The 15925-nt window shown below is 39.6% G+C and overlaps 1 protein-coding gene across 1 annotated transcript; it reads right to left on the reverse strand.

The window, feature by feature from the left end:
- Window positions 1–193: 193 nt before the first annotated feature.
- Window positions 194–11520, reverse strand: LOC8031261 (cytochrome P450 4V2). The gene is made up of 12 exons (XM_002404828.5): window positions 11170–11520; window positions 10012–10124; window positions 9357–9442; window positions 9045–9232; window positions 8423–8492; window positions 8204–8330; window positions 7717–7869; window positions 6475–6648; window positions 2826–2892; window positions 2246–2419; window positions 804–981; window positions 194–356 (listed from the first exon to the last, which is right to left on the reverse strand). The coding sequence occupies exons 1-11, from the start codon at window positions 11411–11413 to the stop codon at window positions 812–814; spliced, it is 1566 nt and encodes a 521-aa protein (XP_002404872.4). The 5' UTR covers window positions 11414–11520; the 3' UTR covers window positions 194–356; window positions 804–811.
- Window positions 11521–15925: the final 4405 nt, after the last annotated feature.

A 15925-nucleotide genomic window follows, 5' to 3' on the forward strand; every position in this document is an offset into this window, starting at 1 on the left:
CACACAGTCATATGGGTATAGGTACTGCATTTCAGACAGATTCTTCTTTTAATTCACACACTGAAATAACTCAGGAATGCAAGAAAATATGTGGGGTCAAAGAAACGAATAATGCGACTCGCAAGGCACCGAGTATTTTTTTTTTCTTCTAAAAGAACCGGACTTCAAGAAAAGAGACAATTTGAAGCTCAGGTGATAACACAAGATAACAACATTTATTTTCCAACCTACTTAAGTTATTTTATGAGGGCCATCTTCATCTTCGTTTGAAGCACGGAAGCTCCATTCGAAGAGGGTTTTTGATGTAGTGCAGTCATGATTGATGTATGTAATGAAGTTGGTGACGGGGATGCCATCTGTGAACGAATATAAATCAGTGGTCGGACACGTTGAAATGCCGTTACAACAATATGTGAAGCCCTCATTCTGACAGCTTATGTATCTTTTTAAAACTGTGAGATAAGATTAACAGCAAACCTCCAAGGAAGTTGTTTTTATGGTTCGATGGGTCTGAAAGTGGGGTAATTGTTTTATTTTTTATTAAGTTTTTCTGAAGTGAGTTTGCTCTATAGGATTATAGACATTTTTATAATATTTATAGAGGGTTCCTAATCATTACTTTTTTTATATGTTTAGTTTGCTTTCGTTAAGATCCTCTCTAAACTTGAGGCGATTAATATATATGCTTACACTCAAAGATTAATTAAATTGAATCCAGTTTCTACGCCAACAACAGCCGTATAAATTGAAAGCTGAAGAGCATTCTAAAATTCGGTACGATTACATTGACGTTAACGACTTACCTTTGGTGTTATGCAGACCTTTCTCTCTTTGTTAACTTCAGTTCGATTCCTTCAACAGGCCTTAAGACGATTTCGATCTGCAGCTGGAGTTCCTCAATAGGAACTTTAGATTCCACTTTGAACCGCCTTAGAATCTGCGCTAGCATGATCTTGTCCTCTATTTGTGCAAATCTCTGACCTAGAATAAAAACATAAAATATCAGCATATGCTAACACAAACAGGGGTGATTAAGGTGAATGTAGAAAACAGCTAAAGTTAAAATTTCCTACCAGCTGGCATGCATTAACGATACATATACGCGAAGTATAGCCGTTAGTGAAAATTAGGACTTACAGGTTGCACCAGAAGAAAAAAAAATAATGCTTATAACTCTATCATGTACTTTTCAAGACATGATTGTATTAACTGCTAAGTATTAGGTAATAGTAACTGATCTTCAATGAATATTTTTTATGCAACCGGCGCAAAGTATTATGTGACACCGGACCAAGTCAGGCTTCTTACTGGAAGCTTTTTGTGCGTTGTTCTCGGCACAATTTTGTTCTAAAAGTGGTCAAATTTCAATGTTCAAATAAAACACCACGCACCAGACGGTGTATATGTGTTAGAAATTAAGTGTGGGTAATAATCACAGTAAAAATTAAATGTAGGGTGTAAAAAAGTTAAAATGAAATGAGGCATTATTTGTGAGATGTGTACACCGTTGTAAATAGAAAACTGCACACAACATCAAGAGCGTGTCGTAGTATTTGGGCTCATTATTTGTTCAGCTATAGGTGTGGAACTGGAGCGACCCTAGTGTGTAAAGTGCCGGAGATAGGGCTAGGCATCGATTAACTATTTTAAGCCGATTAATTGCCACCCTTTAATCGATTAAATTATTGATTAGTCGGTTTTGTTTATTCCCTTGCATAATAAATTTTTAAGGGTAAATAATTTTTGTTTGCTAAATATTTGATGAATGACAAAATGTACAATTTCGGATTTCAAATAAACCTTAATGTGTAGTCAGGACAGTGAAAGCACACCCACACTGACACCTTATAACTTCAGCCGCAAAAGCAGAGATAATGATTGATATTCTCCCACAATATCGAACTCCTTTGATTGTTCACAATAGTCTGCTGCTCTATACAGACACTCGCACGGCATTGAAGAGGCTCGGACACGCATAACGTTTCCCACTGGTTTAGAGTTATAAATCTCGCCTCCACAATTTATTTTAGGTACAAATTTTAGCTCAAGTTTGCCTTCGTACAGCTGTACTCGTTCACGTCTGTGTGGTGAATGCGCTGAATTTTTACTTTTTTTTTGTTTATCAAGACTTAACCAATTAAGCGGTTAAAATTTAATCGCGATTAGAGCATTAACCCATTCATCGGTAAGTTAATCGATCAAGTGCCCACCGCTAGCCAAGACTGAAGTAGATTAAAAGTCTCACCAATGCAATTTCGAGAACCTCCTGAGAATGGAACGTAGGCGTACGGGTGCCGTTCTTTTTTCTCGAGGAACCTTTCGGGTATGAAGTCATTGGGGTTTTCATACACTCTGGGATGCCGATGCAAGGCGAAGATCACTGCAAACGCTACGGTGCCTCTCGGTATGGTGAACTCGCCTGGAGAAAAGTGAACATATTTATTTGGGCCGACGCGATTCTACTTTTTTTGGCTAATTAATCCCACTTGATATATACGAATGGCCACAAAATTGATAGAAATTTAGGTGTCAATTTAAACGTACAGAGTGTACACGCATGCTAATCTATTCGAAGTGTGAAAGTATCGATTCCAGCAACCGTAATATTTTACACTTGATTGTATTCACATTAGATTCTTAGAGCTTACAAAATATACCACCACAATAGACTCTGCCTCCGAAGAAGGTACAATTTATTTAAGTGGTGCTAACCGGAAATTATAAAACAAAATTAAAAAGCAAAGAAGTGTTAGTCCTTTGGATATTTACAACACCTCATGCTTCGCTATCAGAAAGAACATAAGATATCAGGTGCAGGAACTCACCAACTTTCATGTCCTCGTCAATGTTCCGAGCAACCACTGGAACTGGAGGGTACAAACGCATAGATTCCTACAAGCAAAAATATTTCACATTGAACAAGGATCCGAGCGGTCAATAGATACACCCATCTTCGTCTTATTAAAATCTAATATTCTCGCTGCACACATGCGACGGTAGTAAGTGATAACTTAAGCAACGCAGTGCTTGGCCTATCAGGATCATGCTTCTTGCATTGTGATTCCATTCCCGGCATTTTTATTTGCTGATGCCGTAATATTATCGGCTGCGTAGCGATAATAAGATTTTCAGGATTCGGGCCATGCCCTCAGTTTCTTAAGCTGTCACTGACCATAAATGCTAAGCGCTACTCTTTTATTGTTAAAAGTACATAGGTTCTTTAACGCGTTTTACATGAAGAAAATTTGAAGCAATAATTAAGCGATATGTTACTATTCGCAAAAAGAAAACGCCTTAAAGATTGCAGTTTTTTGCTTAAACAATTCATTTATATAATGTTAATAAAAACAGAGAATCATGCAATCACGCGTATCAGAAGTGTCCGATAGGTAGAATTCGATAACTATTTAATTAATTGGCCTTAACTGATGGCGCGTAAAAATAACAAAAAAGGTCAATGTTGATTACGTAGTTCGTCATAGTAATCACGCCTTTGTATGTTTAATGCTTCACCGTCACTTTAATAGGCACTGGCAAACCATGATGACTTAAGCTGTGTTATGGCCTAAATGGAGTTAGGGAGGACATGCAAAGGGTCGGAAGAACTCATTATTTCCAGTCATATACTTTGTGGGTTGAATACGTTGTTACAATATCTTGTCAATTGTACAACACGTAAACTAACGCTTTTAAAACGTTTTTAACGGCCCGCAAAAGGCAGCGCTGGTCACTTCGGCTTATGATTGCGGACGATCCTCCAAAAGAACCCGAATCGGCCTGCGTTTCCTCGACGCCATCTGTCGGCAACACTTCTCACTATGCATGCATCGTCTGCAAAGTGGCGGTGTAGATTTCCCAGAATATGATTCTGTTTTCGATTTCTTTTGAAGGATTTGAAGGAGATAAGATAATTCGTGGATTTTTTCTCTGTAAACGTCCTCTACCTGTTTGCACCTCTGTAGTATATTGCATCCGGATGCGTCGAGAGACCGATGGCCTTAAAAGCGTTAGTTTACACGCTGTAGATTGGACTCTAAAAAAGCGGATATAACCAGCGCATTTGGCGCATAAAATATGGTTGGAATATCTAGACATCTGTACTAGATTTTCAGTGTGAACCACTGAGGGTGATTGCCAAGACAGTGATTCAGGTACCTTGCTCTGTAGCTAATATAATGTCTCAAAGTCTCCATCTAACGAGTATTATACTGCGGCATCACTCGTCCAGTAGGGTAGCAATGCTATCCCAAAATAAACAAAATTATAATCAGTTCCAAACAAGCAGTCTGGCACTAGTAAAGTTGAGAATAGTCAGGCTCGTGCCGGCACAAGCATATCTAGAATAATGATATTGCGGTCAGTGGTCTTGGCTCAGCTAAATTGAATCCCAATACTACCAAAATGAAGAAAAGCTCTTTTTTTAAATCACACAGAGCTGACTCAAGCGCCGGAGGAAGCAGAGGAAATATAGTCATGACGAAGGTCAAACATTCTCTTCGCCCGAGAGCATTGCAGTAATCATACAAAAATATAGTGTGGAGAGTCCGTCATACATCAGTTACTTCAACCTTCACAATTTCCGCCGATACACTCGCTTTTTCTCGACCTTGGTTTGTACGCATATTGCTACAATAGTTGGCTATTCTTAACAGATGTCGGCATGTTCCATTGTTCGCCATCCTATTTTTCTATGCATGGTGTTCCGAAGACATAGGATGAAGCGAAGTACCTTCTATGTTATGACGTTTGAAAAACACCGTAGGACCGAGGTTTTTGTCACTTATATGAGTAGTTTTCCTTTTAAATGTATTCTCACTTTAGTCTTAAATAAAGATTATTATCAGGCTCGCTTCAATATCTGAATTTTCCTGCAAACGTAGTACTCCATCTGAACGTTTTGCATGAAGATATTTTTTTTGTTTTCTTGATCACTTTTTTACTTATTTTATGATGTTGCGTTTTTATAGGAATTATCCGGGTTTGCACGCTTCGTTTTACCCTGCGGTGGACAGCTGCGGATTTTACGCGCCCTCCAACCCAATCTAACACTCTTAGCGTAACACGGGATTACAATCCCCGCTTCGCTATGTGCTTCCCCAAGGTCAAGTGAAACTCACCCGACATTGGATTTGCATTCATAGCTCGTTGCGTCAACTAAGATTCATTATAACGTAACACGGGGTATAGTGTGGCATAAACTGACCTTGCTTTCTAATGGATATAATATATACTTTTTGGAATATTTATTTATTTTGTTCATGATGCTATGACTTGATCAATAAGCAATTGATCACGAAGGCGATCTTTCAGGTGACTTTCAGCGTTTCGATTTTAATTTTCATGTCCATGAATTATTGAATATTTTTGGTTAGCGTTTCTCCTAATAGACCTACCGCATGACAGTTTGCTGGGAGAATCACACAGTGAGTTGTCGTTTTATAGACTTGAAGGTTTCTGCCAAATTGTTTTTTCTCGTGATTCATAAAGTGAACCCACTTTATGTCCTTAAGCGTGATCTATTAAATGCGTGACTACACAAAAAAGACGTAAACTGAAGAGAAATTTTAATTTATATTGTTAACTAATTGAAGATCAATGAGCATGGCTCTTGTTCTGCTATTTATGTTTAATAAAACAAAGTAATTGTAAGTCACAAGATTCATATTCTTATATTGCAATACCAATTAAGTGAAACGCTTTAAAATCTGGTTCACGTTCTGTTTTTTACTTTGTGTCACACATCAAGACTAAAAATTGTCACTTTCCTCATCTACAGGCTACTAACAATTGTTGCAAACGCACAAATCTTCTACGCATTTAAAATGAAAAATCTAAGAACAATTGAATAAAACTTCTGAGGCAAAACTTCTACCACAAACATTGGTGATTAGTGTACATAAATTAAAACATATGCGTTATATAAGCGGAGTGGGTAGACCTATTTTTTGTGGTAATTGTGTTACCTTCATGAATAAGCTACACTACTTTGAAATGTGAATGTTAAACCAAGCGCGCAGAGGGATGGCTGCCTAATGTTTTAAAGTTACGCGATATTTTTTTTTTACCTATCAAACTAAATTGACGAAACCTAAAATTCATTGGAATTTGTTGATCACGAGCCCTACACTGGCATACTTTCTTTAAGAACGTTTGCAGAAATGATCTATGTACCTCGCCTCGCTAAATGTAAAAAAAAATCTAAAACTTTACAGTGATAGAAAATGTGTAAATTTAAGCGCAGTTCAAGAGGAAATGGCTAAAACCAAAGTCTAAGGTATTGCTTCTTCTACTGGCAGTTTCTTCATGTCAATCTTAGATAACACAATATGGGCTGAATTTGAATAAAAAATAAAGCGACCTAGTTGCGTATTTTGTCCCATTTCATTATGACAACTTTTGCATTTGTCATTTGTGTACCAATTAGCTTTTCCATTAAAGTATTTAATAAAGGTAATGCATTTGATCGATAGTTACCTTGATGACACATTCAAGATATTTTAGTTTCTTCATGTCTTCCAGCGTCACGGGTCTATCCCAGTCATCGCCGAACACCTCGTCAAGCTCCCGGTGCACTTTGGCTTGAATCTCAGGATAATGCCCCAGCAAGTAGAGCGTGTAGGATGCTGCTGTAGCCGTCGTGTCGAAGCCCTGATAAACAAACAAAACCAGCCCGGATCAATGCAAAAAGTATGTCAATACTTATGCTTATCACGCCTCCGAACCCAAAGCGCCCTATTCTTGTTTAGCTTCGTTAACCTGGTCCGATTTGATAGAAACATAGTCATAGCTAAGATTGTCTGAAAGAAAGAGCTCCGAAAGCTATCGCGCGAGAGGCGTGCCACGCTAATGGGAGTTTCAAAAGTTCCCGCGCCCCACGCTTAGCAGGTTTTGTGCTGCATAGTACTAGCTAAGATACTGTTTCTACCGAGACCGACTTTATTTGTTTAAGACATTCTATGCTTTAAATGCTTTTTTCAAAGTCATAAAGCCAGCTGTATCAATACTAATTTTAGACATTTGAACAAGGGAGAATATAGCCGGGATCAACAGGATTGACATGTCTAGCATTGGTGCACTTTAAATCATCAGAACTACTTGGAACGGGAACTCAGCATAGTAGTATATGACTGAAAACTGTTTTACAAGCACTAGACAGATTTATATTTTTTTGTTTCCTTAAACTTAGGTCCAGGAAATTCGATATTGTTGAAGCACAGTTTTATTACACTTGTTCGTATAGCGCATTTATTTGGTCTAATAACCACATTGATATCTTGAAATAAAAAGTGGATCTCTATTCGTCACATTTATGCTTATACCTATGAGAAAAGCAAAAGGATGAGGATATAAGTCCTAATAAAATTCTGTAAAATACAAAAAACCATAGCCCTTGAGTACCTTTCTTACATTTCAGAATATACCCGTAGCCTTCAAAGGCGTTTGCACACCTAAAGATTCATAATCCACCATGACGTACTGCCCCCAACCTGTTGGTGCTTGCACGTTCAAGAAACACTACAGCGAACGGTGTGAGACAAGAATCGTACATCTAAAAAAGCTGCTGTGTTAATTGGGCTTGCCTAGAATTTTAACCCACTTTTCCTGATAACAAGTACAGAAAGTGTTTATCTTCTGATAACCTTTTAGGCTTATTACTACCTATAGTTTGATCAACACGGTTTTATAGAGAAAAGTAAGTGGAAAAACAATCATTACACCAATGAAAACTGTCGCGACTTCATCTCGGACTTGATCCTCCGTCAGAGTGCCGTCTTCAAGATGCATTCGAAGCAGAATATCCAGGAACGATTTTCTCTTGTTGCTATCTTCGAGTCCAACCTTGTATTCTGCTTTTCTTTTTTTCACAATCTGTCACAAAAGAATAACTTGTGTATTACATATATATATATCTTTAAAATAAAACTGCAATGCAACACTAGCCATATTAATTTTGGCTTAAATATAATATCAAGAGCAATGGGTTTGCAAATTTTTGCACTACCAGTGTAACAATATGACAGTTTTCACAAGTGTTCACGCTCTAAATGAATTATTCATATATATATATATACACTCGGGACTGGCATTATCGGACGCACCTTTTGCTTTGAAGTGCAGAGACAGTGTGCACAACATGAATGCGAGTACGTTGTCAAACTTCTCTGTCTTAATCGTCTATTAGTTTCCAACAACTACCACCTACCTGTTCATTGTAGCTTCTGATGTATTCCACATTGTTGTAGAACCTCTGTCCTTTCTTTGTTAGGTTGAACACGAAGTCTGGCCAATGAAATATGTTAATAATGCGACCAATGACGCTTGCAGCAAGCCTAGGGAGAAACAGAAGTACAAAAAATGTTAAAACTGTTTCAAGAAAAAAGTAGAAAGTTAACCTAAATAGTTAACAATATTTAGTACTCACTCGTCGGTCACTCGAAGTAGACCTCTCCTCTCAACTTCAGCTTCGTCGATTTGGACACCCATTGCTGTTTCTACAAAAAAAAACAACACATTCAGTGTTTAAAAACATTGGATGGCAAATTGTTGAGCAATCATGTTGCATACGTGAAGCGTTCTAGCATCACGTGAAATCAGGTTATGTGACGTCAATTTTCCTGCTAAATATAGCGGGGAAACCTACTTGGTGTGTATTCATGTGGCGTTAATTTTCTCGTTAAATTAAGAGAAGAAACTAAATTGCGGGGAAATTGAGGTCACGTGACATCAGGTCACATGACTTCAATTTTCCCGCTGAAGTTTTCGGGGAAGCTGAAGTGGTGTGTAGGTCACGTCACATTAATTTTCCCGCTAAATTTAGCAGGAAAATTGACGTCACGTGTTTGTACACTAATTCAACTTCCCTTCTAAATCTAGCGGAGAAATGGAATTGGTGTGTGAATCTGTAACGTACCCTATGTCAACACTGCGCGCGACGCCTCTTGGGACATCACAGGCAACGGCTTCACGAAATGCGGCTTAACAAAATCCTAAGTCACTAGCCGATAACGTAAAAAAAACACGTTTGAAAATTGCGTAGTGCTTACCAAATAGCATTCCGAAGGCTGCCATTCTCAAGACGGGCAGCATGTCGAAGAACTCCCCCTCCATTTTCCGAAGCTTCTGAAGCAACTCAGTTGTTCTACGGTTTATGATCGGTGTGTAATCTTCAAGAATTCGAAAGTGGAATGCCGGTGTCAAAATTTTCCGCCTCGTCCTCCAAACGTCCTTGTCGCTGTAAGGTAAACAAGAGCGTTATTTTTTTTTTAGTTCGGTGTGTGTTTCGTCCTTTCAAATTCTCCATTATCTGAGAACTGAGCAACACACAGCACCGGCCTAAAGATTTTGGGGGGAGTTACCTTGTAAGAATTCCATTTCCCATCCAAGGAGTCATCATTCGGTAGATGAAGGACTTGTTTAAATTCGACGTGCTGGACAGAACTGCCTGTAAGATATAATGTACTGTAAACCAAAACTCGCGACATTCGTTGTTTCCTGCATAGTTACTGTCCCGTAGCTAAAAAAGTAAAGTGCATTTTTGGCAACATCACATTCAAGCTTAATCAATTTGAACCTGACCTTAAAACTGTAAACCAAAACTCGCGACATTCGTTGTTTCCTGCATAGTTACTGTCCCGTAGCTAAAAAAGTAAAGTGCATTTTTGGCAACATCACATTCAAGCTTAATCAATTTGAACCTGACCTTAAAACATTCACTAGCGTTTGGTCATTCATACCTAACTTCGTAGCACAGTTTAAATGAAAATTGAAATTCTTTTTACTACAGTGCTTAGTAGACGTTTCACTTCTTCACCTACAAAGAATGTAATGAAACATAACATTAAGTATTTAATTGACGTATTAAATACGACACCCGTTAAAACTGCTGCAGTAAGCACGAATATCTATTGTGAATCACTAATTAACACTTTATATGTCAAAATGGGGGTAGGTGCAATATTTGCTGGTTGTATTCAGCATCATACTTATGGAAAGTACGTAATAAAAGGTTACCTCCATTGCTGTCGGGGTTACTGCAAGCAGAAACGGCTGTGGTCCGTAGAATGCAACAGTCACGTCCTGGTCATGAATACTCGGGATAAGAGTATCGAAGTATTTATGTAACCCTGAAAAGGGGGGGGGGGGGTGAAATATTGCAAGACCTTTTACAACGCAGACATCAAAGTATTCAACAATCCAAGCTCATGTTTATATTGATTTTAAATTGTAATAATTGGTTTTGTTGAAAGATAAGCTCGAAATAATTTAAAATTAAATAAGAAAAGATAGTCCTCGATTACACTGCAAAATATCACAGTTTATACCCTGGAAATGAGTTCTCTATATACTCTATATTTAAATGTAACTACGTCATTATTTGCTAATGTTTTGCTCACTGATGGGAGAGTTTTTTTAAATTATAAAGTGAGCCAAATGGGATATATGTATTTTTTATTATTGTGCACTTGTGTACGTTCGCGAAGTTCGACATGCTAAAATGTTTACTAATTCCCTATGCAAGAAAAAAAATTAATTTAGGTGTTAATGTTAAAACAACGTACGGTCGGTTTGTCCTAGTATGCGACGCAGATGTACACTATTGATGAGAAATGCGTTTAAGGCGCTTTGCCAGCTATAAGTGACGGAAATGACTTGTATTGTTAAACTTCTCTCGTTCTGTGATTCGTTCTTCAGGGTTTTTATCGGCCGAACCCACAAGTTCATTGATTCTGGAACAATATTAATGTGCTAGGAGTTCACCATGCTCGGCGTTTCTTGAGGTCTCCAGGGACTAACAACTAGGAACTTCAACGTGAATCACGGAATAGATGTGAGTGCACGTTGGCACGATCCTCATTAAGATAGCAACGGGCAGGTAAGGGAGCTTAGACCAGGATCCGTTGGGTTTGCAGCGCGTGCTTCCGCACCACCTGATCCGAGCTGCGGTGCCGCTTACAAAATCGATCACTGAACTCCCAATCACACTGCGGAAAATTCCGTTTAACCCCAAATCAGTTTAGAATGTACTAATAATATCTACTTCTTTTTTAGTCCTAGATGCTTTGTGCAATTTAGCTATGAATTTTCTCATTATATTGCGAAAGGTTTTGTTTTCGGTTTCAGTTGTACTAGTAAATAAACATGACACGGTACGCTCAGAAGTGAACTTACTTGCGGTTAGATGCAGCTTGCGATCCATCTTGGAGACTGAATTCCAGAGATCGAAAACCATCGAAAACGGCCAGCGCTCTTGAGGATGGGGAACCTTGCGGAGGTAGTAATACATTCGAATCCATTGAGCGACGCATCGCACGCAAACGTAGGCCGCCGCGATAACAACGGCACACGCAAGGAGCAGCGCACCAGAGGAAGACAACGACTGCCTGAAGAGTTTGTCCAGCACTATGGCCGACATTGTCCTTGCAGTGTCCGATTATGCTTGAACTGTTCGCTGCGAAATCACTGCTAGTAGAAGAAAAATAGAGTTCCGCCACCAGAAACGCAGTGAAGCCAAGCCTTACTGATTTTTAGTGTAAAACTCACATTTACGGGCACGAGCGAAGGAAATGAATGCTTCACCGCTCTGACGGCCACGCCGATTGTATATCGGCAGTTTTGTAAAAAACAAGCCGGAAGCCGGCTGAAGCCTTGGGGGATCCGGGGGAAGCGACGGAAGCGCTAGCGAGAACTATACCTACGCGACCAAGGCCCAGCTTAATACCTTGAGGGGAAAGGGCAGATTCACCTCTCACTCTATGATCGAATGTGCGTGTTTAATTTGGTTTGGTTGACTGGACGGCTGGTTTTCCTGGTTAGTTTCATGCGTCATTTTATCCTTTTCCCCCGATCTACAAAGGGCGTGGGATTGTATTCTTTCTCTTTTTCAGGTTTCGACAGCTGTCTGCGTCTGCGATTCCACTCTCACTTTGTCTGTCGAAGTTTATAAAAGAGAAAGGTTTAGCATGCGCGTGTGTGTCTGTAAGAATGTGTGCGCTCGTGTCTACCTTGGCCGCACGTGCCTGTGTTAGCCTGACCTCTGGGCTAACGTATCCGCGCGCGCCAGCGTACATCACTCTGCGACCTTAAGTACGCTTCGCACGTTCAGCCCGCTCATCTACATACTCACATGCCTGATGGATATCGGTTACCAAACGGTCTACGCTCTTAAAGTTAAACTGTTTTTTCCATCCATGTCGGAACTTTTCTGATCAAAATAAAGAAACTATTACACTCCCGGATTATTGTAAATTGCGAACAGTTGCAGATCAGCGTTACGTTAAAACATCACGATTATATAAATCGCTTACGAAAATTCAATCCTCGCTTCTAATTACAGCCAATGTTCGAACACTACGTCCAGTCCATTTATGATTTTAAACTCGCGCTTATCATTCTAATCATCACAATCTAAACGATTGCGCAAGCATTGTCATTTGAGTGAAACTGAACCACGTAAGGGTTCTTATGCATGCTGAGATATTCTAAATTTGTTGAAGGGTTAGTCATTCGAAGTGGAAGATTTCACCAAAGTTTCGCGCACCCTTGGGCCGTCATGCAGAAGAAAAAAGAATTGAAATTGACGCTATAAAAAGGCCATACATCCAATGTCTCGTCTCTCTCAGAGCAGACGCTCACTCGCATATGCAGAAACTCGCTGCTGGTTGAAAATGTAGTCACTGACGACTTAATGAACGAAGGGTGTGGCTTACTGCTTTCACGTTTCTCGCATAGTGTCAGTATTGGCTGATACCGCAATCTCTTCGGTTGTGGAGCGTTAATGACATGATTGGGACTCGCCATCATCCTGCGTTTTCTATCCTGTCGTTTACAATAGTGACAGTGATGATATGTGCACGTGTGAGTGTTGGGACTGATGTTTTCTGGTACAAGTAAACTGAGGTGAAGCGCCAGTTAGATGTGCGTGTTAACCATGTTGGGTATGTAAATTGCTTTTGAGGCATATAACCTACGAAATTTTCTTTTTTTTTGTTTTGTTATTAAGGTGCACAATCTAACTGGCATTTAATTTAAACAAATTTTACCTTGAAGCCCTACTTAAAACGTGGGTCATGACGTTGCTTGCTTTCAAAACAAACGATTAAGACGGGCATAAAAATGTGGTGAATTACTAATTTGTTCCATTACGCGAGCGATTATTTCTGATATCCACAGTTACTTAGCCATTCATTGGCCGTAGGTTTATCTTTGTGAACTATATTGTAAAGGTTTGGTCTGCTGGGCAAGTTGGTACTGGACTTTCACATTAAATTAGCGCACAAAAGACGGAACAAAACGACGAAGCACACAGGACAAGCGCTAACTGGCAACTAAAATTTATTGAATGCTTCCAACTTTGCTATCGCCGCATAAGCGCCGCATAGGCGCTTATGTGGCGATTGCATAAGCGTCGCACCGGTGTATTTGCAGCCGAAAGAGTACAGCTTCATTCACACTATTTAACATGTAAATATTAACGCGGCGCTTTTCCTTTCCTCGTTCGGATTGTGCGGTGGGGTGATGTAGCTGCTTTGCTGGCTTTTTGAACAGGAGGTGGGCGGGCTGTATCTGCTGATTTGGCGGTACGCCGTGTTTTTGTTGAGACGAGGCTAAGCGCGTGCACGGCGATAGCAAAGTTGGAAGTATTCAATACATTTTAGGTGCCAGTTAGCGCTTGTCCTGTGTGCCTCTTCGTCTTTTTATCCCGTCTCTTTTGTGTTATTTTTAATATGAACTTTGTGAAATAGTTTTTTGGCTAATGATATACTTAAATTTCTTAGTGACGCCCTCCATTTCTTAAGCTCTCAGTGAAAAAAGGGGGTATACGAGAAAAACAAAATTGCGGACAACATTTTATGCTTTAAATCAAAAAAGGTGTCCGAGTTCGACTCATCCCCTAAAAAAATCATCAAGGCGAAAAATACAACTATCCCAGCTAATGACAAAACTCGAATGATTAGAAAAAAGAAATTAAAAAGAAAAACGCAATGTTCGCAGGGAAATCCAGCATCATATTTTGCTCGATCACTATACCTGTGCACATCGCATTGTTTCAGATCTAATCGTATTATGAGCGTCGGCATTTGCTGGGATCCTTCTCTTGTTCGCTGTATAATGCTTCATTTTTTTCTGTTTTGGCGGAAGGCGAATTTACAGACCTTATTATTATTTTATTTTCGGTCTGGACAAAAAAAAACTGTAACCAGGCCGAAACACAGAGCATTGATTGGACATCGAGGGTTGCATCAGCATTCAGTTCGGCGAAGTTCCGTAATCACCATGTCGGCCGAAATTACGCAATCATTGTAAGCAAATCATTCTTCTTTTTTGCTGAGGAAGGAAGCGCATTCTCTATAGACTATAGTCGTTGGAAGCTTATGAGAAACGCAGATCGTGACTTATCATATGAGGCTTCTTGCTCATCGGTTGTTTTTCAGGGTCTTATCGACAGATGAGGCAATCCCATTGGTTACGGAGCGGGTATTAGATACTTGAAACCCCCTACGCCGTACGCGTTTCTTAAATTGTGAGTGATTCTAGCCAATAATCATTCATTCGGGAATCTGAGTTGATTATATCAAAAGCATCTTTATTTGTTTTCCTTTCCTCGCAGACACCTCTGGTAGGGTTTCGAATGCTATTTTATTTCTTCGTGGCTGACCTACGTGGGCCTATGATGATCTATCTAAATGATTGTGGGTTATTTTTGGGGTTTTAGCTGGTGCAGAGGTGACAAACGATCATTATTGATATACCCTGTTGCAGGTTAAGAAAAGCTGGACAAGCTCCTCCCGTGAATCCCTCCGCCCTTTCCTCTTAGCAGATCGAACGTCGGAGAAGAGACGAGACGAGGCGAGGAGGGACTCGCGTCCTCTTCGGTGTTCCTTCTGCTAAGTGGAGAGGGGGAAGGGCTTTGCAGAGGGATCCTGTCCTGCCTTTCTTAGCCTGCAACACGCTATAGTAGCAGATATGTCGGCGGTCGAAGGCGCTTACCAGTTGGTGCTAATATAAACGCCATAAAGAGTTCTACCACGGCGTTCGTAAGTGCTCGAGAATTTAACAGAAAAAACTATGCTTGTCTTTTGTTTTCTGTTTGTAGACTCTTCTAGATAAATCTTTCTCTATAATGAGAATTGGTACGAACCGTTAATTGTTGCCGTGAGATTATTACATTTATCGTGCTAAACCTCAACAGGTGATGCCTTTTACCATTCCGTATTCTCCCTCGCAATTATGCGGAATTTATTGGTAACCCTCTTGTTAAAGTAAAGCTCGGGAGCGCTCAAAGCACATCCGCTTGCCATTTAGAGCATGTGAATTCGCAGCCGAGCATCATAGCCCGAGAAAAAGTGTTTTCGCTGCTTAGAAAGAAGGGCTCTAGCTTTATCTTTCTGTTTCCTCTCAAATTAGAAGGGTCCCTTTCGGTATCGCTTTTATAGCCATTTTAAGTCTTCATTCGTGCTGAATAGATTTCACAAAACAGGTTCTTGAGAGCATTTTATCTACTAAATTACGATGAGGCAATCTTTGTGCTCCACGAGAAAAACTATTAAGGTTCCGCCTGTAAGCTTTAATTGACGGAATAATGTATGCTTATTGCGAGAACTCATATTTCACAAAATGGAATAGACAGACCCCGGTATCACGTCAGGGAAACGCATATTTTATTTATATATTTATTTTATAATACTATCAGTCCCACTGCTGGGACTACGATAGGAGTGAGTACGAAAAAAACAATGGACAATGTAATAGACATGCAGAATATGATGACACAAATGAACGACTATACGACACCTAATACTCGTACTAAATAGCACAAAAGTAAACCAAGAATAAAAATATGTGATATATTGCTTACATGGGTGTCACTTTACCAAAACCTTATCCATTTAAAGTTTAACAACGCTTTCAGGCAGTCTATTCCACT

This window comes from Ixodes scapularis, unplaced genomic scaffold, assembly GCF_016920785.2.
Source record: "Ixodes scapularis isolate PalLabHiFi unplaced genomic scaffold, ASM1692078v2 PGA_scaffold3__209_contigs__length_174095766, whole genome shotgun sequence".
NCBI classification, from domain to species: Eukaryota; Metazoa; Arthropoda; class Arachnida; order Ixodida; family Ixodidae; genus Ixodes; species Ixodes scapularis.

Excerpts from the sequence above, each read along its gene's own strand:
- LOC8031261 (XM_002404828.5), bottom strand. The coding sequence starts at position 11,413 with ATGTCGGCCATAGTGCTGGACAAACTCTTCAGGCAGTCGTTGTCTTCC. Across the intron at positions 9,443-10,011 it reads TAACCCCGACAGCAATGGAG|GCAGTTCTGTCCAGCACGTC; the intron begins GTAACCTTTTAT and ends TATATCTTACAG. Across the intron at positions 2,420-2,825 it reads TGACGAGGACATGAAAGTTG|GCGAGTTCACCATACCGAGA; the intron begins GTGAGTTCCTGC and ends ACTTTTCTCCAG.